This window comes from Enoplosus armatus, chromosome 11, assembly GCF_043641665.1.
Source record: "Enoplosus armatus isolate fEnoArm2 chromosome 11, fEnoArm2.hap1, whole genome shotgun sequence".
NCBI lineage: Eukaryota > Metazoa > Chordata > Actinopteri > Centrarchiformes > Enoplosidae > Enoplosus > Enoplosus armatus.
This window is the reverse complement of record NC_092190.1, coordinates 19,808,530-19,834,693: the sequence shown is the minus strand read 5'-3', so window position 1 is coordinate 19,834,693 and position 26,164 is coordinate 19,808,530. Positions and strand designations below refer to the sequence as shown.

At 39.7% G+C, this 26,164-nt stretch overlaps 2 protein-coding genes across 2 annotated transcripts in view; both read left to right on the top strand.

Moving 5' to 3' along the window:
- Positions 1 to 1,897: 1,897 nt before the first annotated feature.
- On the top strand, positions 1,898 to 5,540 carry LOC139292841 (putative methyltransferase DDB_G0268948). The gene is made up of 6 exons (XM_070915234.1): positions 1,898 to 2,008; positions 2,147 to 2,307; positions 2,863 to 3,079; positions 4,631 to 4,734; positions 5,095 to 5,232; positions 5,444 to 5,540. Exons 1-6 carry the CDS (start codon positions 1,898 to 1,900, stop codon positions 5,538 to 5,540), a joined length of 828 nt encoding a protein of 275 aa, XP_070771335.1.
- Positions 5,541 to 11,552: 6,012 nt separating this feature from the next.
- The window catches only part of ube2f (ubiquitin-conjugating enzyme E2F (putative)), a 37,572-nt gene continuing 22,960 nt past the window's right edge, over positions 11,553 to 26,164 (top strand). Inside the window, exons 1-4 of the mRNA XM_070915164.1 lie at positions 11,553 to 11,727; positions 15,668 to 15,854; positions 17,386 to 17,415; positions 19,407 to 19,472. Of these exons, the coding sequence (XP_070771265.1) occupies positions 15,740 to 15,854; positions 17,386 to 17,415; positions 19,407 to 19,472 (211 nt within the window). The 5' untranslated portion in view covers positions 11,553 to 11,727; positions 15,668 to 15,739. The remainder of the gene's footprint in view (positions 11,728 to 15,667; positions 15,855 to 17,385; positions 17,416 to 19,406; positions 19,473 to 26,164) is intronic.

Here is a 26,164-nt window from a genome sequence, read left to right as displayed (position 1 = left end):
TGTAATGCAAGTGAATAAGTCAGCTCACGACTAACTAATGATCTACTGGTATGTTGACATATCTACCAATGACTTCATATGTAAACCTCTACTGTATTCTGCTTGTCTGAAAGTATGTTTCCTTTTGCAGTGAAACTCTTCCCAGTAGAACAGTTGATCCATTACAGCCTTAAATGCACACTGAGAGGTTACATAACTAGAACAAAATAAATTCTTTGGAAATATAACATGCCTACCACTGTTATTTCACAGAAGGGGTGCTTAGATGCTTTGGTTTAAATAAGATTTTTTTTTTAACCAAGCCCATTTACGTGCTATATCTGCTTCAGCGCCGTTTCTATATTCAGAAGAAGGCAGCTTGACGACACTGACAGTTTCTATTGTACCTGCTTTGTGCAATGTAAATGGAGCTAAAGTAACTAATGTTCCTGGTACACCTTTTTCTAAAGAAACTGAAGACAAACATCATCATCACACATGCGTGCTGTTGTTAACTTTTCAAAAGCAAATCATGAGAAATAGAATGTGTATGGATGAACGGATATACCGAGCAATATCTTTCCTTGGGAAACCGACGTCTTCGTCCTACTAATGAAAAGTTGAAGTAATTAGCACTAAAACACACTCTTGTTCAGCGTTTTGCTGCTACAGCTTTACTTGGTCTGGTATGACTAGTAGCTCACAGTGGCTAATGATAGCAAACCTAATTGCTGTGTAAGTGACATTATTGAGTCATTCTCTACTTGTGCAGGCAAACATTCAATGGCTTTATCACAAACGTAAAACGCAGCATACCTCATCAGGAGACATTTGTATTGTTTCCTATTTGCGGCCCCAGCACTCGCTGGCTTTCAGACAGATTGGCTAATGAGGACGTCTTTAAAGACACAAGAGAATATTAGTAAATGAAGCAGAATTTAACGTGTCTTTATCCTGCAGTTGCCACTTGTTGCTGCTGTTCAGCAAAAGTTACATAGTCTTGCTTGAAAACTTTGAAAATAAAAAGATGTAGATATAAATAGAATTTAGATATGTGATGTGTTAATAGTTTATAGAATTAAAAGTGTTTTGCACTTGATTTGAATTTGAGCTGAGTGAGTTTTGGAGACTAACTGAAACTAATGGAAACTAACCAACCCTGAAGAATGATGATGATGATGATGATCACAATTGTATGGTGACATACTATTCATAAAGTTGACCAATAAAGCCATTGTTGAAATGTCTTTGCCTTTACTACCCTTTGCTCCAGGAAATAGACTGAATTCAATTCTGCTGACCACCACATCAGGGCATCACATTTACTCACTGACGATGGATAACAACTAGCCCTTAGTTAAAGAGTAACATGACATTTTAAAATACAAGAAATCAGCCAGTAGATTCAGACAGAGGAGAGTTGCACATCCTCACCCATATCATCTCCAGGGGTTTTGATTGGTTCCGACAGAAATACATACCATCACATGACCCATACACTGACCCTTACTCACACAGACCTTTGAGGTGGATCTTGATTTCCATTTCACCTAATTATCATGGATTACATTCAGAACATAGCATTGTTGTACCAATTATAGGCAGAAAAAATCAGATACCACATTATATAGATAAAAATTGTTTCGGAGCTGTCCCTTTAAAGGCCCTCATTGTCAAACATACCACGTACCAGTGGAAGCGGTGGGACCTCCCAGTTCCCAGGCACCCCACTGTTTCCCCCTTTTGTGTGTGTGTGTGGGTATGTGTGTCTGACTTCCTGCAGAAAGGAATACACAGTCTTTTCAATGTGGAAGTTAGCTCATCTTATCTAGTAAAAAAACACAAGATAAGACAGATTGCTTTCATTTCTTTTTGGAACGTATGCTAGATCATCTGTTCAGAGCGGCATCGACTAGCTATGGCTTACCGTCTGTTTGAAGGCAAGAAGCATGCTTCCTCCTACTGGAAGTATAGGATCTCTCCATCAGATCAACTAATACAACAGGTGCTTGACTTCCTGGAAAAACAGGTAAGCGCAGGTTGAAAATGGTAGTGGCCTCTGTATAATTATGTTAAAAAAGGAACTATTGCAGGGTCTGATTGTCAATGGATAATGGCAGATCTAACTTTACGTTAATGTCATATAACAGATTAAATATTTTGTCAGAAAGGTCGTCCCTTTGAGCTGGCAGCGGATGTGGGTTGCGGCTCAGGACAGGGCACAGTGCTGCTGGCCAAACACTTTGCTTCTGTGGTGGGGACAGACGTTAGTCCTGCCCAGCTGGAAGTGGCTTTGCAGCATGCTAAAGAGCCAAACGTTACATATAGGTAAGCATGGACCAACCAAGAGTCTGTGGTTAAGATTTTACATAAGATACAGTAAGTGAAAGACACATTCTGAAAGCACCCAGTCTCCTATTAGATTAGTTTTCTTATGTGTTGATTGAAAGTTTGTGTGTTTCCCTGGCTAAAGAGTGTGAGAACAAGCAAGCCTAATAAATGCATGGTGAAATGTTATTAAAAAAATACATTATAATCAACATCACATCATTTGTTCAGCTCAGAAAATCTGGTAAGCTACTTAGTTGAATCCTGGCCAAAGCGGGAACAATGTGACCCTTGTCTGGTGAAAGTCGGTCATGCAGCAAGGCCCATGCAACGGAAGAAATGTCACACAGGGTTGGTTGTAGGTGCAGAACATGAAAAAAAACTTCAAAAACTTTAAAATTGATTTATATGTAATGGATTCTATGTAATTATTTTACACATCATATATATATTTTAACTAACCACACTTTTTGGAAATGTAAGTACGGTCCCACATTCATTTTTACGAGGAGTGACTGAAGTTTGATTTGGCTGTTGCTGCTTTTCCACCTTTAGGCAGTGTGTGGCCGAGGAGCTGCCTTTTGCTGACAGCTCAGTGGACTTGATGACAGCCATGTCTGCCTTCCACTGGTTCGACCGACCGCGCTTTCTCCAGGAGGCCCACAGAGTCCTGAAGCCCCGTGGCTGCTTGGCTCTGCTCAACTACACAATTGACATGGAGCTCAGCTACCCTGACTGCTGCTCGCATGCACTCAACCAAGTCTGCAAAGAGGTGCCGACAAGAATATTTACCTGAGAGTTATTGTGAATGAGACGCTCAGCCACATGCACAGAGATATACAGTGTGTAAGACCGTTTGGCTGTGAAAATACTTCTGTTTAGTTACACAGGCAGGAACATAGTCAGGGTACAGATATATCAGATATATATAGAATATATACACTGATCATACACAAACCAAGTCTATGAAGAGATGCATTCATGATTCATCACTACCAGTACTGAGGAATTGTTGAGGAGACTACTCAACAGGGCTAGATGAACATGGACGGATGAAACCAGGTAGTTAGTTCTTTAGTCTCCTTTCACTAAAGATATGATGATTATAAACTCACATGCTCTAGTCTTAGAAAGCAGAAGTACAAATCTCTCAACCCTTCATGGCACAAGAGCCTTTTTCAAAGAAGACTTTTAAAATGAATGATGGCTTAATTCCATTTAGCTGCTTCAGTTTCAGGGTCCTGGTATTGTGCATGCTGGCTCACTGTCAGACTGTCATGGCTTATTGGGACACTTGAATAGAACAGAGCCATCGCTAATGTTATTAGTAACACCTGTGCTTTTCCTGCGATGACAAGTCAAAATGTCAACAACAAGGCCTGTCGTTACTAATCCACCCCAAAATAGGATATTCACATATGCTGCTACTGTATTATTACTCAGTTTTACCTTGTGAATTCAAAGAAAGCTGTGAGCCCTACATTCAAATGAACCGCATTTTGAAATTTCAAAAAATCTGCGAGCGTAGAAACCAATTCAAGTCTTGATTTCAGCTTGTTAGCTGTCTGCTAGTGTACAGTCAGTGGAACAACATAAGTTAAAGTCTGTTTAAAGGTGGATTTCTAATAAAGAGAAGTTAACCGATACCATTTTCACAGCAGACACAGCAGAAAAGCACATGTGTTACTAATAACATTAACGATGGATCTGTTCTGTTCAAGTGTCCCAGTCCCTCTTCACCATCAGATGAGCATTTCTGAGACAGAGGCATATTTACACATGTACCTCCATCTATCTTTTGAATGACAGTACCAACATCACCACTTGCTTCATCTGCCTGGTCCATAAACTCAAAGGGAGAAACCTATTTCAGTTGTGCTGCTGTAGGGGATGCATACTGTATGCCATCATCATCTAACACATGTTTACATCACACCAAAGACTATAGAAGCATCACACTGTAGTGGATGTTTTGGCCAGAACAATTCATGGCCTTGAATCACAAATGAACAGCAGCACCATCTAGTGAATGCTTTTGGTAAAATATACCTTAACTGAGTGATAGAGTTATCTCAGTTATGTTGAATACAAAATGTGGATTTTGAGTTTATGTCAGACACCATTAAACTTACAAAAATATACACCGAGTCTGGATAGATAGTACAAACACACATAGCTAGGTAAAACTTTTTTATTGTTTACTGGCTGACACAAACACATCAGTGAGTAAAACATGAACATTTGGTTCATGCTATACATTGTGCCATTTGTAAAGTGATGAAAATAAACAATAGTTTGACTCCCTGTCTCTTGGTTTTATCAGTTTTATGCAGCCTTGCAACCGTACCGCAGTCCCCACCTTGGTCCCAGCTCTATTGAGTTATACCGGGAGGCCTATGAATCCATCCCTTACCCTGACAAGGAGTGGTGAGTGACAGCATGTGTTTGCTTGGTCAGTAATCTTGATCAGATTCATAGGTCACAGATGTGAAGATTTTCATTACCCACTGCTATCAGCCATCAGACATTCTGTAATATGGCTATTTCTTCGTCATTGTTATTTTGTCATTGTTGTCGTCAGTCAATCCAATTTTTACTGGGACTAATTAAAGAGATTTCTTCCTCCCTCCCTTTCAAGATTGTGGAGTATAACACTGTCATATCAAATAAGTTATTCTACTGAATTTGCTATAGCAAGCTCCATGTTTGGTTCAGGAAAAAAAATGTATATGATTGACATGCACGTGTACAGTAGGTACATATTGACAGTGTGTGTCTGTATTACAGGCAAGAGTGCGTGCGGGTGAAAAGGCCCATGCCTCTGTCCAGCTACATGGGGCTGGTGGAGTCTTTCTCCAGCTATCAGGCTCTGCAGAGAGACGACCCGCAGACAGCCAGCAGACTCTCCCAGGACATCTCTCAAAGGTAAATGCCTAATGGTAGCATACATACAGTACAGTAAACATATATGTGCATATCACACTCACCCAACAATACTTGATCATGAGCAGTGCAGACTTGATGATTTGATGATTTGTATTCATAGTTAAATGTTTCCCTACATTCAGTGTACCGTGTTGTGGCCAATTTGCAAATGAACAAAAACATGCTCCGTCTCCTGTGTTCCTCTCCCCAGGTTGATGTGTGCAATGAGGGTGACCTCTGCGGAGACAGAGGTGGTGGTGGCTGTGAAGTATTTCTACCTTCTGGCCTGCAAACCTCAGGAAGCCTGACTCCTGCCAGCACTCACAGTTTTAACAAAGTCATGAATGTAGTCACGGACACGGCAACTTGTGCTAACCCCACAACTTTTCTCTGTGAATGTTTTCTTTTTGACCTCTAAAATATGGGACAAGTTAGTGTGTTAGATGCTTGAACTCTGTTTTGCCAGCAAATTCCACTTTTTTAAAAGGAATAGTTTGACATTTTGAGGAATATTGTTATTCACTTTCTTGCTGAGAGTTAGATAAGAAGATCAATATCATTTTCATGTAGAGTGGTATCAATCGTCACATCTAAATCTCAGCAAGAAAGTAGGAAACTATTTCTTTAAGGTTACGGCAAACACCGTGGAAAAAAAACAAACACTGATACTGTGCAGATTTGTGTTGTAGTGATTTGGTAAAATACACAGAAAATCTTTGTGTGAAGTGAATATAGTAGCTACACTTGAATATTGTAAATGATCTGCTGAAATTAGTCCGTCAAACGAGTGACTTACTCGCTGTTAACGGTGTGCAGGTGCAGCATGTGTAGAGGTTTGTATCACAAAATACCACTAGAGGGAGGCATTTGATCTGAAGTGTTTATTGGCACTTCATTTGACTTAATTTAATGAAGTGATTAATTGACTAATCGTTTCAACTCTACTTGTATAAACAGTAGGGTAGTTTAATTTATAAGAAAGCATCATATTTTAAGGGCTCTTCATGTGTTTTGAGTGTAGAAATCTTAATTTTTACACATAAAAATGATATTGTATATCACAATCATGCCATGCTATATATATATATATATATATCTTTCTATACAATACTGACACTACCACTAACCTCACTCTGTGTTTGCTGGAAGACACCAGAGAGTGGAAAACATGCAGTCATCCCTCAGTGACCTACAGTATCTCTGTATTTGGAGGAAAGTCCCACCTCCTGTCAGATTTAGTTCCACCTATGACGCTGGCCCAAAACTGATCTGGAAACATCAGCTACAATAGGCTTTTTCTCTGGTTACATGATGATATTATCTGATCCGGGCCACAAGAAAAAAGGTTTGTTATGGCGTTTGTGGCTCACTGAGAAACTTTTAATGAAATAATTTCACTTTTCATTTGACTCTGTTTACAAACCCATCTCTCATTGAGCAGATCAGTAGCTGTGTTGGGTCTAAATTTGGGCCTGGATTTGTATTTTTCTTCATCCCTTTTTCTTTTTTCTCACAGACGTTGTATTCACAACTTTGTCCACAAAGCCTTTGACGCCTCTACAGCTTCTCTGGGACAGCTATTGTCTTTTTATATGACATTGCAGCTTACTGTGGATTTGTTTGACCTATGAGTTTTGTCACAGTTAGCACAGCCTCAGAATACTCCTGATGTATGACATCTTCCTCTGCAGAAATATTTAATTTAAGTTGTGATTCCTGTGATTCTCCGTCGTCATTAGTCGCATTTGTGATGCTGGTCATGCCCATTGTCGTGGCACCACGCTCTGTTTTCACATCACATGTGTGAAAAATGCTCTCAGCAACTTCTTTCCACCACTGGAGGATCTGCTGTGACAGAATCCTGCACTTTTTTTTCCCTTTATCCACTCTCTCACAAACAGAAACATGCCAGATGCCCTCTCACTGTGCTGGAGACGTTTGTTACAAACACATTTTGGGGTTGGCAGTGCAGAAGTGTTGAGCCTTCAGTCCTTGTGTGCTATTAGTAGCCACTGGCATAACTTGAGGCCATGACCTGACTCTTCTGATGTAGGTGCTCTGAGTGGGCATGTTTGTGTTGTCTGCACCTGGTTGCACAGGGGCAGCAAGTTGTCAGTTTTTATCTTTTGGCTTTGAGCTATTTCGGTTTCCAACTTTGACCCTCCTCTGCTGCAATTCCCTGTAAGTGTGTTGTAATTTCTTAGGTGAAATAGACAGTATCACTGATCAGATAGGGTCATTTTGTGGTTATAGCTATCACACTATTTCTTACTATCTGTGTGATTGTTCTAATGACCTGCATGCAGTGCGGCGCACCATATATTGGTATAAAAGAGCTAACGTTGTATCTGTCGCTGAGCACCAAGGAGCAACTTCAGTTCCACTGTGTTATGTGCCTCACAGGACAAACCCTTGAATGTTCCAGAGAAATGTTTTAATCATTACAGTTTTCTAGTCAAATTAATCCGTGTCTTTGTCTTTACCTTTACCTGTCTTTGTCTTTTCTACAGTGATGGACTAATACATCATCTTCGTCACAATTATGATCCTAACACAATCCTCTGTTACAAGTAAAATGTAAAGCATGTTATTAGACAAGAATGTGAAATCTTAAAATGCCTTAAATGGCTGCTTTAACTTTAATGGCGATTCATTACAAATGGGGAGTGAGGCTATGAGCAACTGTTCCAAGTTTTCATTTGAGAAAACATGGCACCATCTGGCAAATCTGAGCCTGTTGCTGCTGCTGCGTGAGCTCAAAGTCCCGCTCAGATCTCTTACAAACATTGTGCTATTGTCTGGAAGATCACTGATAGAAAACATTACCTCCTGTCATGGAGCTGCTCGCAAAACTCAGCTTCAAGTGATCTGTTTTATTCATGACCACACACACACACACAAAAAAACATAGGTCATCATCCTCATAGGTTTATAAAGAGTACATTACAGTATGTATATGCAGTGTTATAAAACAGGAGTCACACACATAGTCACAGTCACGTATTTGATATTTGAATGTACAAATATGCACTGAAACTCATTTGCATAGTCCTTGTGCTCATTGTGTCACAAGAAACATCTTTCCTCCTCCCCCCATATTCAAATCAAGGAGGATTTCACTGATCAAGCAGAAGTTATTATACTGCTGAAGATCATTTTTAGATGTTAAGTGTGTTGAGTGTGTGTGTGTGTGTGTGTGTGTGTGTGTGTGTGTGAGAGAGAGACTTTTTTCACTGTGACAGAAGAAAATGGACTCCACCTCTTTATGTCACTGATGCCAGGCTGAGTTAGTAACTCACACTTTCAGTGTTCTTTTGTTGTGTTCGAACAGAGCAGCGTGAGTTGGACTGACTTCAAACCACACGAGCTGTTCTGTCAAACAGTGAGCATGTCTTGTGTGACTGCTGTACAGATGTTTCCGTCTCCTCACTGGATCTGTGCTAAAACTAAAAGCCCTACTTGACTACTGAGAGTAATGTTCAAATGAAACCATATTTAATAGTGGTTGTATATTATTATTATTTTGACATGTGCATTAGTCATGTTATTGCAGAGAAGTTTATTTCCCTTAAACTGAGGAGGCAATATGCTCACATCTGGGTCATGTGGTCCAGCAGGGAGAGCAAAGCCCCCGATGTGAAGCTTTGTTTTTACATGATTAAGATTACAGCCACTGAGGCGACTGTCACTGCTGCACAGTCACAGTCACAGGCTGATCTAAATTGACAGCCAGATGTAACTTTTATGTACATACAGAGTAACTGGTGGTATAACAGTTATTATTTAAGGAAATACAAGGATTGTTTTGATGGATTAAAGTGACAGTTCAGTTCTTCGTGGGAACTATTCAAATAAGAATGACAGAATCAGAATCAGGTCAAACTTTAAATTTGTCCATTACTTTGATTTGTGACCAAATTCCCGCAAAACTAACAACATTCCCACCAGCCTCAGCTGTACTTTGTTACTAATGAGCAACTGTTAGCATGCTAACAAGCTAAACTCAGAGAGTGAACATGGTAAACATTGTACCTGCTAAACATCAGCATGTTAGCACTGTCATTATAAGTATGTTAGCATTTAGCTCAAAGCACCGCTGTGCCTGAGTGCAGCCTCACAGAGCTGCTAGCATGGCTGTAGACTCTTGTTTAAATAATGCTCTTTACTGCCTGAAGAATCATCATTAGGTCGTGAGTAATAAAGTAAATGTCTTATTTTCAAACACCTGCTAAAAATGATTTAAAGCTCGTGTCTTTATGATTTGCAGGAAAAAAAGAAAACGGTTAACTGATTGGTTTTGCTATACATTAATATTAAGGTCACCTATTTACAATAAGGCAACAAATAGGCTTAAAATGCCAACAGCAATATGATGTTAAATCAAGTGAGTACACAGAATAGCATATGCATTGTAGTGTGTAAACAAAATGTGCATGACCTCTTCCATCAGTGTAATAAGCTGAATGATGGGAGGTGAAGATGAAAGCAGGAGACCAGCTAATTGCCCTCAAGACAACCCCAACCCTGGGTTGTACACAACATAGCAGCACCAACAAATCCTAATATTTGTGTAACATGTTTTATGACTTTAGGTGAACATTTTCAAAGTCCCCGTTGGGCAGCAGACATCAAAATTGACATAAGCTAATTCAACCTTTTAATTTTTCAAGTGCTGTTCGAGAAGATAAACAGAAGTCTAAAATTCCTTTAGGTGCATCCTCCGTCAGTTTATTGCTCCCTTTGTGTAGAAAAGCACGACACACGTTTTTTTTTATCCCCCTCTTTCGGCTGTTGTTGAGCTCCAAGACACAGAAGTGACAGAAATATATGATTTCAAAGTGAATGCCTTCATCTTGTGTGCTAGATTGGCTCTTTTATGGGTAATTTGAGGAGAGGGTAGAAAGTTTTATTTTTCTTGATCCCATCTGACCTTCTGTTCTTCATCTCTTCCTCCTGACAAGGCTTTGCCTCTCCTCGCTTGATGCTGATTTTTAGCTTTTCATTGTTTGGATGTTAATCTGCATAACGTTAAAGAGTTTATTCGGCAGTTCTCTTCCATTTTGTCCAACTCTACAACATAGTAACACTACTCCCATAAATAAATACAGATGTACATGTATGCTTTGTCCTCAGTCGACATCCATTGAATAACAAAAGCAATGTGTTTGCACACCATGTGAAAGGAGTGAATGAACATAACACTGTCAAGGGGGCAAATCCTTTGGCGTATGAGCATCACAGAAAGCCTGATGGCCAACACCTGTCTAAACAGATCTAGATGAAATACAATATAATCACCCGTTCCAAGATTAATAGACTCTCTCTTTTTTAAAACCTTCATCTAACCAGGCAGGTCAGTCAAGAACATGTTCTTGTTTACAGTGACAGCCCCTGTGGCCCTGGGTCCATAACAACTGGCTGAGTGAATCACAGTTTTTGTCCAAATACTTTAGGGTGAATGGGGTTTGCTCCAAGAGGTGAATGAGCTGTTCTGTCAAACAGTGTCTCAGCTTTCCATTTTATAAATGGTGCTCTTTTCAAGGCATGTGCGTATGTACGTGTGTGTGTGTGTGTGTGTGTGTGTTTACAGGACAGGCAGACAGGAGGTATCATCATGTGGATGCTAACCTTTATGCTAGAGCTATTGTAAATGTTTGATTCTTTTTTTGAATGGCACTGATGTTCGACTGACTTAAATTTGCTGTAGTTCTATTATGAATCTTGGAAGGTGTTCATTTTGTTAATTTGGGGGAAATTGGCAAAACAAAATACATAAATAAATAAATGAAACAATAGTAAATTAAATAAGACAGTGGAGCATAAAAAAGTTTTACAACTGCTGGTCAGATTTATCACCTTGAACCCGGTTCTATAATGGGGCAGAATAGCACACTCACAAGGAACAGGACAAACATACAGCATAAATACTGCTCTTTATTATGCAAATACTTTCTCTCATCCCTTTTGATTGTAGAGAGCTCATTTTGAAATTTGATTTAAAAAATGAAAATTGTATGTTAAAAAAGATTGCCAATGTGAAGTAGCCTATAGGTTCTATGTGTAAGTTAGACAGTGTAATAATTGGAAATAAATCATATAAATAAGGATATAAATGTATGCTACAACACGACAATAAAACATATACACTCAGTACCGGCAACTTAATGACTGTATGTTAATTTTCAAACCCGAACCGACTAGAACCGACTAGAACTCGTCTACTGCGGAACTGTTTATCTGCCGCAAAATCCACACGGACAACAATAACGAACGGTACTCACTGCGCTTCCGTTGCCCATGATACCGGAACGAAGTTCTGACAGCTGATTCTCCAATCAGTTTATACCCACTCCAAGCCCACAAATAATAATTTAAGAAGTTACTTGCAGTCGGACGTGCCTGCTATAACCTCCGGTTGGAGTTGCAGACAGCGGCTTGAACAGAGGAGGGCAGCTGATTATGGTGTAGCACGGAGCGCTAGCTCTGAGACAGCAGGTAAAAAAACAACGCTCAGATAACACACAAGCTAACACTGGCTAGCATGGATACTTTGTTCACAACTTAAATGTGCGTCCTCTCTGATTAAAACAAGTGACATTTCTTGGTGCACTCTGCCACATGTGTGAGGAATAAGCCTGACCTGAGGCTGGTTTGAAGCTTGGACTGTGAGTCTGGCTAGCTGTGATTAGCAGTGTTAGCGGTTTGTTATCACGGATACTAAACGAGGTGAAAGTACAGTGACGATGCAATAACTTAACTTATAAAAGTATTTACATTAGCATTCATCCTACGAAGGTGTCTCTTCATTCAGTAACTACCACCAGAGGTCTTATCTAGAGGGATACGCACTTTGAGTCTCAGACTAAGTTAGCTGGACCGGTGTTGTCGACCGTGAGTTAAACATTTTAAAATTAAAAGACCGGCTGTACCCTTTTTCATTGAACAGGTGAGCTTACTCCACATGCTACCAATACATGATTATTTAGTTTGATATACTGTAAAGATATGTAACATATGTCTGTGTGGTAGACCCAGGGGAATATGGTGTGATTGAACAACAAGAAGACAAGCTGTCAAATTTTACATCAATGCATGCTTCTGGTATCAACCTGTGTGTGTGTGTGTTTTCTCTGTTGTCTGCTTGGTCCTGTCCCCTTCCCTACAGCTATCTGACTAACACCCAGGTAGTCTGTGTCAGTGAGCAATGCCAGGGTGCAGTGACTGACAGTTGAGGCAGGTGGGTGTTGAGTCAGACTCGGTGACACACATTTTACGAGCTCACTGATACCTGATACCTTCACTCTCGGCCATCGTTGCCCCCCTCCCCGGATGAGCTCGCCCAGTACTCAGACCAGTCAACTGCTCAGTTAGCGAGGTCAAAAGACCTGTGAAATTGGCAGTAAAAGAGTAAAAGTGGGCTTTAGCAGAAAAGTAGGGGAAACGGAGGGGATCAGCATTATTATGTCATGTTCAGTTAGTGATGGCAGTGTGTCAAGGCAGTTGTAAGGCTGTACAGATGCTGCTGTACTAGGCGAGGTGATCGTAGATGTCTTTGAAAGTTTGACATTTCCTGAAAGTTACTGTATGCTGTTTGTTAAGCTGTTTGTTGTTGTTTTTTAAATTCAAGGTCAGGTTTCTCATCATGATCTGTATTGAATATATTGAATTCTGGAATGTGTGTACGATCTAATTCTAAACTTTTAGGTCATTTGACATTTCATTATGAATTACTTTGATACATGATCTTTATCTGACTTAATAGCAGGCTTTCTTCTCTTGATTGAAATACTTTATTCCATTACAGATGTTGTTGTCTACTTTTACAAATCCATATGCTATACATGTCAAATGATCAACAGTGAAAAAGGCACAATGCATGAGAAACATTCCCAGGAAATTAGTAAACAACAGCAAAGCCACTCAGGCGGCTTGCTGTTATATGGCATTGATGGTTACCGGAAGACGTGTTTACAAAGAGTGAAGGCTTTCATCTCTGAGTTTAACAGTGTCATGCCATAGATAATGGCTTCCTGCTGCAGCATTGTTAATAGGAAAGTTGGCAGAGGCGTGACATTGAAGTACTCATTTGTCTCCCTGTTACTTTGCTGTTATAGTGAGTTGGTTGAATATAATTTAGCAATGACAAAATTGCAGCTCATACTATCAGATAAGGGTGCTCTTTGGGGCAGGTCACCGATCACAGGGTCTCTGAATCCTTCTATTTATTGTGTAGCATTATTTATTTATGTAACTTTTACAACAACATTGTATATTAAGTATTATAATTACGAGATGAGAAAGTATCATGAATTGACAGCGGTTTATTTATTTGCAGGCATCATGTGCAACATATCCCACTCCCTCTCTTAGAGTCTCTGTTGCCGACAGCTGAGTGAGCGGCGATTGAGTTGCTAAATGGTCCCCCTCTCTCTCTCTGCTTTAGTGTTAGCTAGCTTTGAAAACTCGTCATATTCCTTGACATGACAAACTTTCAAATGATGAGGTTCAGAGGGTTGAAATTTTTTGGTTGCGTTCTTTCCCGAAGGATTTCCTTGGAACACACCTTGCAAATACCAAGACAGCAGGTAAAAAACAACGTTCAGATAACACACATGCTAACACTGGCTAGCATGGATACTTTGTTCACAACTTAAATGTGCATCCTCTCTGATTAAAACAAGTGACATTTCTTGGTGCACTCAGCCACATGTGTGAGGAATAAGCTTGACCTGAAGCTGGTTTGAAGCTTGGACTGTGAGTCTGGCTAGCACGGATAGTAAACAAGGTGAAAGTACAGTGACAATGCAATAACTTAATTTATAAAAGTATTTACATTAGCATTCATCCTACGAATGTGTCTCTTCATTCAGTAACTACCACCAGAGGTCTTATCTAGAGGGATACGCACTTTGAGCATCAGACTAAGTTAGCTGGACCGGTTCTGTCGACCGTGAGTTAAACATTTTAAAATTAAAAGACCGGCTGTACCCTTTTTCATTGAACAGGTGAGCTTACTCCACATGCTACCAATACATGATTATTTAGTTTGATATACTGTAAAAATATGTAACATATGTCTGTGTGGTAGACCCAGGGGAATTTGGTGTGATTGAACAACAAGAAGACAAGCTGTCAAATTTTACATCAATGCATGCTACTGGTATCAACCTGTGTGTGTGTGTGTGTGTGTGTGTGTGTGTGTGTGTGTGTGTGTGTGTGTGTGTGTACCAAATGTATTGTCTTTGTCAGACACCTGGTAGAGCTGACAGACCGGTGAAGCCATTTTAACGACTCATAGAGAAATTATCTCACGTGTTTTGTGTCATCTGATCGGCTCTTCTGACCGGCCTTTATAGAGACCACCAATCAAACTATTTAGAATGAATGCCGGCCGATAACGTTCGGACCACTCTTACCGTCAGAGGAGTTGTGATGCTTGTCTCTGTAGGGTCCCACCTGTCTGATACGATCACATTTTTGAGATAATTAACAGAGAGTGTCAAAGATAACGTGTGTTTTTTATCTTCTGAACATCTGAGTTCCCAGTTGTGAAATGTTCATGTGAAGCCTATGCTTATGTGTCTCTCAATAGAAATTCCAAAAAGCATACAGTATTCTCTCTGAATGAAACCTAATTTCTCTGAAAGCAAGCTTGAGTTGATCCTGAAGAGCAGATGGTCAGAATGCTTTTACTGTATACCTTTTATCTGTTGTAGAGAACAAACTTTTGTGTAAAGAGGCTGTTATTAATTACCTCAACCTACTGCTGGTTATCACGTATAACAAGACTGTAACTCAACACTTACCCTATTAGACAACTTGTAGCCCTCCTCGTCTTTCTACAACAGGGAGTCTAATTGCCATTGGCTCTTCTAATCGATGTCAAGCACTTTATTATTCCACCATAATTAAATGGTGTCATAGTCCTCAGTTTATTGCTGTAGGAAGTATATGAAGGAGTAGACTTGAACCTCATCATTTCCCTGTGTCTCTCCTATTAAACACTTGCCATTTCTGTCCTTTTTTTTTTTTTATCTCTTTGCCATAAGATAGCTTGAATATGTGTTTTTTTTATGTAGTATTTCTAGCTTGATATGAAAAGATGTTAAGATCTATAATTTCTAAGTAGAACTGAGCTTTGGCTTTGGGTATAATTTACCTTGAAAGACACTTCTCTAAAGTTTTCTTCCATTATCTATGTTCGCTTAATCTGTGCAGCGTCGTCGGGGACTGGAGTCACACTGGGTTAAAAAACGAAAGTGAATTTTAAAAAATATTAAAGGTTTGGGATATCTGCAATATTGAAACATCATGCAAATGTGTGTGCGAGAGAACTTTAACTGTTGTGATGTGCATTTTTGTCTCTATTCTGCAATGATATGATGAATCTGATGAGGTCTACTAATTCATTCTTTATGGTCTGATTGATTGTCAGGTGTTTGAGCAGCGGTGCAGTGCAGCACAGTGCAGCGTGGGGCAGACCAAGGCAGATCACAGCAGCGTAGCCATGCTTACATTGGCCAGTAAGCTGAAGAGGGACGATGGAGGAAAGACGGGCCGTGCCTCTGGACCCTCCGACTCCACCCACAGGGTCTCCATTCGGGACCGCCTCCTTACCAAAGGTACCTGGCTCATTGTCCACATCATCTGTCGTGTATTCCTTCAGTTTAGTTCACTTTCTTTTTTACACAACAGCAAAACAAACTAGGCAGCTAAATGTTTGAGGACTGACGCTGTAGGCCAAGATAGTTGTTTTTTGACTATATTTTCTTTTAAATCTGGTTTATTTCAATACAGGAACATAAAATTGTTCATGCTCCTTTTCCTCCATGGATGTTTGGGCTCCTCCTTCTGTTTCTTGCTCTGTTTCTACCTCCCTCTCTTCAATCCTCTTTTTCGCTCTGTGTCCATGTTTTCAGCAAAGGTTTGTCCACCACTGATTCACTATCATATCAAGTTTTCTGTTAATGTGGGTAGATAACATCTTACACCTCAGTATAGTGCTCTCTCAGTACAACATCTTAGTGACTTACTCTTCTCTCTTTGATTGCTATTGCCTGCTTTTTTTTCTTTGAGGTACTGAAGTAGTATTGTTTGACGTTCACAGGGGTGATAATTACAATGTCAAGTCAAGTTCTGAGGCAGGAAACTGCTGGATGAGCTGGCTTGGGACCAGCACTTCATAACACTCGAACTGAGGACCACAGGCTTGTTCCAACACATTGATGTTTGAGTAAAACATAGTCTATTTTGCTGATGCAAAATAGAGCCTGCTCCCAGATGAGATCTTTCCTGCTCTTGCCGAGAGTTGTTTTATTATCTTGGTCTGTTTCACAAATCTAATCTTGCAGGTCATTATTTAATGTAACAAGTAGTGCTTGTTGAATAAACCATGTACCACTGGGACAAATTGAATCCAAACAAACACTACAGCAGCTGATATCACTGTTAGGCACACCTTCAGCCAGAAAGGAGGACTCTAACTTAGTGTTTGGACCTTGATGGCACACGGCTGAGAACCGCTTAAATAAATTGGGTTTAGGCAGAAATTTAAAACGTGTCAATAGAGAGTACTTGTTCTGATAAAAACCAGTTGTCTAGCTGACCCTCGTGGAGGGGGAAAGTGAATAAAAATCCCTACGAGTATCATTGAAGTACCTAATTATTATACTCTGCATGTCTCAAAGAACATGTTTGTATGAAAATTCTTAGTATGATACATCAGAACAACAACAACAACAACAACATAGACCGCCCAGAGAGACCAAGCAAAATCTTTCCTCCTTGCCTTATTCGTAAATTGTGTTAAACCAGCTGACATCGAGAAGCAATGAAAAGAGTGTCAGTGATGAGAAAACAAAACGGAGAACCAGAGAGCTTTTAAAAATCCAACCAGGCTTCACCCTGAGGCAACGCCAGCTGAACAACCCTCTACTCTGAACATGTCTTCCTGTTGGCTCTCTTCTTTCCTCTCTCTCGCTCTCTTTTTCCCTCCTCCTTTCTCTTCCCCACTGATCGAGTCTGTCTGTTTTCTCTCTGCTACATGTACATTGTGCTCTGTGTGTAAGCATCACACATATTTGTGTATATGTGTGTGTGTCTCTGCCCTCTTCTCTGCTCCCTCATTCATTATTCTTTTTTTTCTCTCAACAGAAGTTGCAGAACTTGAAGCCCATCTCCCTAGTAAGTATGCTTCACACATCCATACACACTGATCTCTTTCAATTAGAGTCAGACTCATTCTCCCTGAGTTCATTATACTTTGCATTCCTCACCATGTTTACATTAGTGTTTGTTCAGCCTCATATCTTCTTCTAGTCAATACACAGTGTGACATCTGAATGATTGACTTAATATATAAACTAATATATGTTTTGGGAATGAGGGGAACAATTCTACAAATATAGGCAGGAAAACAAAACCAAGCCTATAGATGTAGGTTATTTGTATCAGTACTTTAAACTGTATTGCAGTGCAATAAAGCTGTCAGCCAGCATTTGAATATTGTTTTCACAGTAAATTTGGTAGATGTGTGAGATTTATGGCAAATGTATAAATGTCTGTTCGTATCAAAAGTTATTAATTTAAGGCTGGTTAAATTATTAATGGATTAGAAAAATCAGTCCGTCAAACCATTTCATCAAAGCCTTAACATTATTTAGAATTTCATTTTTAGCCGGATCGCCCAGCTGTAATACATAAATGTTGCTGTGTTAAGCTGGCAATGAGCTGTAAATATAAACTCATGTGCTGTGGGCCTTGGACGGGTTTCATGCTTGTCATACGTCTGGCCTCGGGATTTATTTGTTCAAACAGTGCTGAATTCATTATGATCGTGTTGGCTAAACTCAGCATGCCTGTTGCTGTCGATCTGATGAGTTTGCCCTCGCAGCTGAGGACCATGAAAGCCAGAGAGGGAAACTGTGTATGTAGCGCACAGTGTTGACTAGAAAGATTGCTTTGAGTCTGGGCACTGATGGATTTTCACCCGTAAGGGAAGACAGGAACTCGGGGAAAAGGAGGAGGGGATGTGTTCATATATACTCTAAATGAGCAGTGGTGCTGTCAAAACACCATGAAGGGAGAAGGGCAGATGGAAGAACCACTGGAGTCAACAGATTTGTTCTTAACTCGCATGCACGAGTGACTTGAGAGAATTTGTGGCATTCACCAATTTTGTCACATTTACAATTTTTTCTTAGATACGAACAAAATGTACCAGTGGTCCCGACCTGTCGTATGAGTCATGTACAGATGGTGTGTCTTATTTCACAGCAGAAAGAAAAACACTAGTTTGACTCATGATGATGAATGAATTTGGAGTTTAAGCATGTTGCAGAAATAAAAGAAATACATAAGGGCCTGTGTCCACATTGCGTTTATTTCTGCGCGGGCAGGGCTGGGGTGAAGCGCCTGTGTGGTGACAGAAAAAATGCTTTCAACTTGAAGCGCAAAGGCAGAGCACCTTACACTTTAATATGGTGTTATAGAATGTTATTTGATGTGACTGATGATTTTTGGGGCATGTGTTCCTCAACAGATTTCAAAGAGAGTCTGATTTTATCTCAACATTTGTGCATTTAATGACTGAAACGTGTCATTTCATATTTCTTCAGTAATGCAGGCCAAGCTGGCATAAATGATCTATGAGCTTGGTGGAGAAAAGAGAAATCAACTTTCAGATGTGATAAAGTCATCATCAATTATTTGTAGAGGGCTGTATTTTACATGCAGCCCACAGTAGATTGTCTGCTCTGCCTGACTAAAAAGCGGTTCAACTGTTGCATTTGATTCAGCGTTTCCGTCATGTTCATTACGGTCGTCACCACTAACATGTTTTAGAAGTCTCACAATATGTGTCATCAAGAGCCTCATGCATTACACATGAACATGGTTAACAAATGCTGTCCCAGGTTGTCGACTGTCTTGAGCGCAGTACATATCCATGAACACAAGGGGGGAATGTGGTGCCACAGGGATAAGGCATAAATCCTGCTGTCTGTGTGAACAGTATGAACATACTGTGGCTTAGGAAGGATTGAATGAAAATACAATATATTATTGATTTTAATGCCATTGTTAGGCACAAAGGCAAGCAATAAACCTTCATACAGCTGTTTTTGGCTTTAACCTTTGACTCTAATAGCTGCCCCCCTCTCTTTGCTCTTCTTCAGGTACATGCAAAGCCAGTTTCCCAGATGAGGACAAGCTGCATCATTTTCAGCTGGCAGTGTCTCCTGGTAAGAGAAAGAAAATAAACTTTTGTCTTTTCCCATTTCTGTTCTTACACAAATAACTGCTTTGTTAATGGGACACATAGAAAATAGTCACAGCTAATATCATTTGGGCTTCCAACTTTGCATTGCTAATATTGTGTACATTTATTGCAGCAGTGTTTTTGGTTGCTTATTATTTTGGAGGGCTCCGAGTTGTCATCTCATTCTGAGTCAGACTTAAATATCTGAAATAAGAGGGAATCACGGTTCACCAATTCGCTGGTGAAGTGTAACAGATTCAATTAGGGTTGTGCTTTTAATTTAAAATATCTGTGTTTAAAGCCAGAAAAAGTTAATTAACATTATGCTAATGTCACGTCATGTCATAATTTACAAATGTGACAAATGCTGCCCCCTAAAAGTCGATGATTCAAGTCAACAGCCGAGAAGACTCCAAGTCGTCTTGTATTTTGTCAGTCGAATCACTGCACTTTTTGTTTTTAGCTGTCATTGTTCACAGAGCAATGCAGCAGCAACAGGATGGCAGGCTGTACATTTTACAAACCCAGTCTTGTCTCAAAATGACTTAACCACAAAACTGTGATGGAAGTAGACAAGGCTAATGGAAACAGCAGGGCAGCGCAATTGCGTCTGTTGGCTGCTCAGACGTCCTCACCTACGCTTCTGACTGTCAATGAAGTCGGCCAATCTACTTTTGAACCAGACGCTGATCCAGCCTCCTCCACTGCCGTCCAGCGTGACTGACTCTTGGGCTGACAGCGCTGTCAGCATCCACGCAGGAGGGACGCTCCGTGGTGCGCTAGGATAACTATGACACTTTTACTTTCTCTGAATGAGTGGAAATCTGATGTTTGTCCATCACAGATGATGAACCATGGCATTACAACTTGAGACTAATAATTGCTGTTGTAGGAGTTTAGTGGGACGCTTACCGGGCAGGAGAATGAACCACAAGCAGAACCGTGACAGCCCCCCAGCCCTAATGACAAATGTGAAAACTGGCATACAAATTATCAGCTAAATGTGACAGAGTTCCCTGAATACAGAGTGCTCAGCAAAATGATCTTCTCTAAAGAGCCTTAGTCTCCAGTTAGGACATGTAACCGTATCCAGTGCTTTTTCATTTTGTACCACCGTGCCTCCAGACAATATGCAGGGTTTGTGTGTGCAGGTTGTGGGGGAGGAGGATGTTGTGTATGATGGAGTGGGAGACAAATGTTCGCACTTGGTTTGTAAGTCTATGCGTGTCTAGTATTCCCTATAAATTGCAGTGTAGTCTTTTCTTTATTTCGACATTACCACCGCACAGTCATTATTTCCCTTGCTCAGCAGTGTTCCAAGCTAACCTGTCGAATATTGTACAAACTGAACACACTGGTGTGGAATTACCCAAGTCTCTGGAGGAGGCACTCCTACCTCTCACTTCCTGCTCTATATTTGTCATACACACACTTTGTCTCTGTCCTCAAGCCCAATGTCACCTTCTCATTTCTCTCATTTATAAAATGTGGAAATCTATCTTCATCCCTTGTTTGAAGATACACGACGAGGAGAACACAAGCCAGAGACGGAGATAAAAACTGTAGCTTTGGGTTTGTGTGTGTGTATGTGTGTGCGTGAGTAACAAAGGGACAAAGAAAGAGACAGGTAATTGAGGATAGTGAAATAATTGAATCCAAATTTGTGCTATTTTCTTAAGGGATAATTTTGGTTTATTACAACTCGTTATGATAACAAGTAGTTGCTGAAATCAGAGAACACTGTGACATTGCTATAATGAAACCACTTTATTTGGACATTAAAAACCCAGAATTAACAATCCCTGGTAGCACAGAAAGACTATGTGTGCGCACAACTACGGCAAGTACGGCAGATCAAAGTGTAACCAGCAAGACTGTCTGTAAACTGTGGTAGATTCTTGCAGCGGACATTTAATTTTACTGTTTGTCGTTGTCTTCTCCTCCAAATAGATTTGACTAAACTTGTAGAAGTGCGGAGTGCGATATTTACGGGCATATGTAACTGAAACAACCCTCAAAGATGCTGCAGCAGTTTGAAAAGCTTGAGCCACAGTCTTGTTGCTGTTTGTTACTTTTACTTATGTTTATTGCAATTGTAAGTGTTAATATTACAAAATAACAAAAAGTACCAACAACAATGAATTCATTTTGTCAGAAGTCTTTCCATCTGGTTACATGATACGTCTTACATCAAAATATTTGATAGTTGCAGCTCCAATGTTAAGTACTGAAAGTTCGCACCATATGCTTTTTCTGATTCTTATTCAGGTATTCTTTGTTCATAATTTGAGTAACAACTTTCTATGTTAAAATAGAAATAATTTTGGCAAGATTCTTTGTGTTGCGATAGCATTCAATTTGTTATGAGACAGTTGATGGAAGTCACTGCATCAATTCTGGTCAGCTAAGATGTTCTGATATCTTTGTGATTTAGTAAGCTGTGTGTGTGTGTGTGTGTGTGTGTGTGTCTGCCTGCCACCTGAGTAGGCACTGTAACTCCAGCTTAGTTTTCACAAACGTCTTTGTAAGCAAAATCTGCAGAGAAAAGCAAAGATCGGCAATTAGAGACGAGGTTTGGTGTCATGTTCTTTTAGAGGAGTCGATAAGGAGATTGAGTTCTCAGAGAAAGACTTGCTCAATTATTCAAAACCTCTGTATCTGCTGATACATGTAAAAAGATTTTTCAGGAGAAAAATGAAAGCAGTGGTAGTACGGGTTGCGTGATTGTGCTACATTACAGTACATGTCACAGAAATGAATCAGAAATGCTAAGATGCTTCAATAGGCTTTTAGGATGGAGTAATTCCAAGTGCGCAAAATGAAACGGCAGTCAGTAATGCAATACAAAACTATACATGTTCACCATACATACTTGAACATAGGACGGATATAGAAATACAGTGCTAGTCAACCCTGTCTTCTGCATTTAGCCACAAGTTCTCATCCACATCACACTTTCTGTCCTCTCTTGCACTTCACCCGGGTAGGAATCTTTTTGCATGTCTGATCCTTCCCCTGCAACTGTAATTCCATGTTATGTTGAGTGTTGAATGTAAATTTAAGAGGTTTGACAATAGAATGTAAACGTGCAAAATGGAGTGTGAACACTTAGTTTTGGAGGCGATTGAGTTTGAGAAACAGTACATAAAATTTGAAAGATGTGGTCATATATTCAGTTTGAAAGCAATGAAAAGTGATCCACAGTTGAGTCCACATTGACTCCTGTTGTGCTGACTGCAGAAGTTTGAAAAAACTATTACGAGTAGTCCTCACACTGTGCTGTCACATTTCCTTTGACAACTGAAGTATATTGTTAGATGTTATACACACAGAAGCTTTGATTTGCACTGCAGGAAAGGTAATTGTGGTCAGTCAGGAAAATAAAAATAAAATGTAGAGGGAACTTGCCTCAGGATGCAGGTTGTCCAATATCTCATATATCCCGACCAGTGTAAGGTAAAATCATCTCGACTTGTTATGTGGAGAATTTATAGCTCAAGGCTTGCATAAGTGCTTCTTTCCTTTCCTTTCCTTTTCTTCTATTCTTTTGTTTTCGTAGGTTTTTGTTATCTTTTAAGTTTCTCCTGGGAATGGCAGGCAGTAGCACTGTTTACTCTAGATGAACATTATTCATGCTACAGGTAAGGAGTGATTTGAGAACAAAATACACATGCCGAGAAATTGAGCTTTTTGAGAATTGAGAGAAACATGCTTAATCCCTTTTGTGCTGTGTGATGTCCTTAATTCATGTTCAGTGGTTTGTACACACAGAGTGATAATATAAAAATTCTAAAATTCCCATTCAAAGAGGCCCAGATGTGTTCTAGTCACACATCTTAACACTACCCACTTATTGCTCTCACAGTCATTATGTCTCAACAACAGCGCACTCTTTCTTTTCTTTTATTGTAGACATGCAGAGCAATATTCATCCAGGTGAAGATGGCGCGCTGCATTGTTTTTGGTATTTTCAATGGCAAGCTGCTTTTCTATTCGTTGTCTGAGAGACTATCAAGCTCAAATCATCTTACTGAAAGACCAGAGGAACAAAAGAAAACCTAATGAAAACCACATGAATATCCGCGCACACACACACACACACACACACTAACATACATGGTTTGTTTCAGATTGTTTACCCAGATCTAATTGAAGCAAGGTGGCTTTTATGTTTTATTTTATGTTGTTTTATTTGTGATTATGTTTTTATTATTAAACTGTGTATTGCATCAGAATATTTGATCAAAATCAACATGAATCTAACATTTATTTTGCTACATTAAAAAAACAAACAAACAGAAAACTTTGGGGAAATCAGTGATCTTTTTTAAGCTCAGATCAGTTGGAGTGTCTCTGTAGTTCAGTTTAGTTCAGTTTCCTTTTCCCATGCAGCAGCTCTGTGCTGCGACCCCGTTGCCCCAGACCCCTGTGGAATGGGGACAGCAGCAGCACTCCAGGGTGAACATATTTTCACATGTCATTGTTTGGATTATTAGAAGTACAATAATGAAAGAAAATGCTGTACAGATTGCATTGTCTTTGTGTTTCACATGTGTTCTTTTTTGGCTTGATTTGCATAGGGATAATTAATGTGTTGTTGTGCACACAAACCCATGTGTGAGCCATGCTCTATTTAAGTGAGTGTCCATGTTGTAGGGACAGCCAGAGGTCATAGTGTGTGTTGAAATAAAATTATGGTGTAGGATGTAACACACAGAAACCCCTTATTGACAAAATAATAACATGTTTTTACATATTTATTTAAATACTTTTGCAGACATCATATCTCTCAGTCCTTCTGGATGTGTCTGTAACTCTTTGGATGACTTTGTCTTTTTTCACGTTTGCTCAGAAGTGGTGAAGTTCCATCTTCTGTTAACAGCTAATCCGCTGATTGTCAGTGTGCGTCATGTCTGGGTTTGGGTGTTACTACTCCTATTTTAGTTTGACCTAATTTGGCCTTGCTCCCAAAATAGAGCTTAAGTGCTTTCGTTTGTCGCAGGTCCTTCCCTTAAATGTAGGGGCACTTTCTTGTCGTCTGTTTGTAAATGTACTTTTCTGGAGCCGAGTCAATAGCATTTGAATTTTGGCTGGCCAAATAGGTGCTTGGCCTACATAGTGCACTGGCTGGCTTAAATACCTTACGAATTAGGGTTGCAGTTATCTTGCCAATGTTAGAGCTTGCTGGTGCTTCTCCTGAAGTTGTTACACAGATAAACAGGCTGAACAAAGGATTAAGATAACAGCAATGGTGAGAGGTGCTTTGGGGTAAACAACTGCATGTGTTTTTTGTTGGTGGACTGCCAAGGAGAGGCTGTAGAGGCCACATGGTCATCAGTTCAGCTCTGCACAGTAGTGTGTGTGTGCATGTAGATCTTCCTGTCACACTACAGCTGTATGGGTAATCAGTGTTTCATACTATAGTAGCCCTGCTGCCTTTCAGTATCCTGTGTATTGTAGAGTTTCCTGTATTGGGATACCATTACCATCGTGGGAAACATGCAGTGATAGCACTGTTTGTGAGTTGAGCTGTGATGGTATATTGGCTTATATTATATATATATATACTGTATATCTTATATATAAGTATATATACATATATGTATATATATGTATATATGTTTATATATATATATGTGTGTGTATATATGTCTGTATATACATATACATATATGACATTTATTTTCAAACATCCCTAAACAATATATTAGTGATATTATCAATATTTCAATATTACCATTTCCACATATTTTGACCAGTGCATGCCAGATTCTTTGGTCTAATGATTACATTCATTTAAGTAGGGCACAGATCATCACACATTTAAAGTGTCCATGGACAGTATTGTGGCAGTAGCTGTGTTCCCAGGGAACAAGGAGCAAATCTCACCTAAGTGAGTGAACAATTCTGTGCAAAAAAAGAAATAGAGGGAAAGGTAATAAAGCTTTTCAAAGGGCCACGTTCTTATTTCGATTACCTCATGCATTCAGTACCATGAAAAACGGAAACATCCATGTTGGTTGATGTTTTTCAGATAAGCTGTCTCTTTGTACCGTGCGAGCAATTATGGATGTGTCTTTCAGAGCTCTGTCAGAAACAATAATTATGTGTCAACACCAATCAGGCCCACTACCTTTCACTCTGCTTCACTCTTTCTTCCTGCAGGGGAAATCACAACTGCGCTAATCAATCTGGGAATGATGGCTAATTCCTCACATGACTTTTCTTTGCTGCAGTCAGGCAGTCAAAATTTTTGATCCAGACAAAGGCTTCATTTATGTTTTAAGTGGGGGTGCTTTCAGACCGCTTAAAATGGCGGGTCTCCGCCCACTTTCAACTGAACCCTTGTGAGGTTTGTTTGTGTGGTGAAAGCAAAGCAACAACATGACTCTGGTGTAGATATGTGATTTTTTTTATTCAAATGCTAAACTACCATGAAATATATTTGCAGAACATGAAAACTGTCATGGAAGCAATCTTCTAAGCAATGTGCAGTATATAATTATGCAAAATCATTTGGTAACCATGGTAATGTGATATGCATCAGCATGTGACTGCGGGGATTTTTCCTGATACATCTGGAAATGAATGGGAGTTATAACAGATGTGTTGTGCTTGTGTCCTCCTCCTTTGTATGTTGGTAGTTCCTGATTCACAAGGTGAAATGTTGCAACA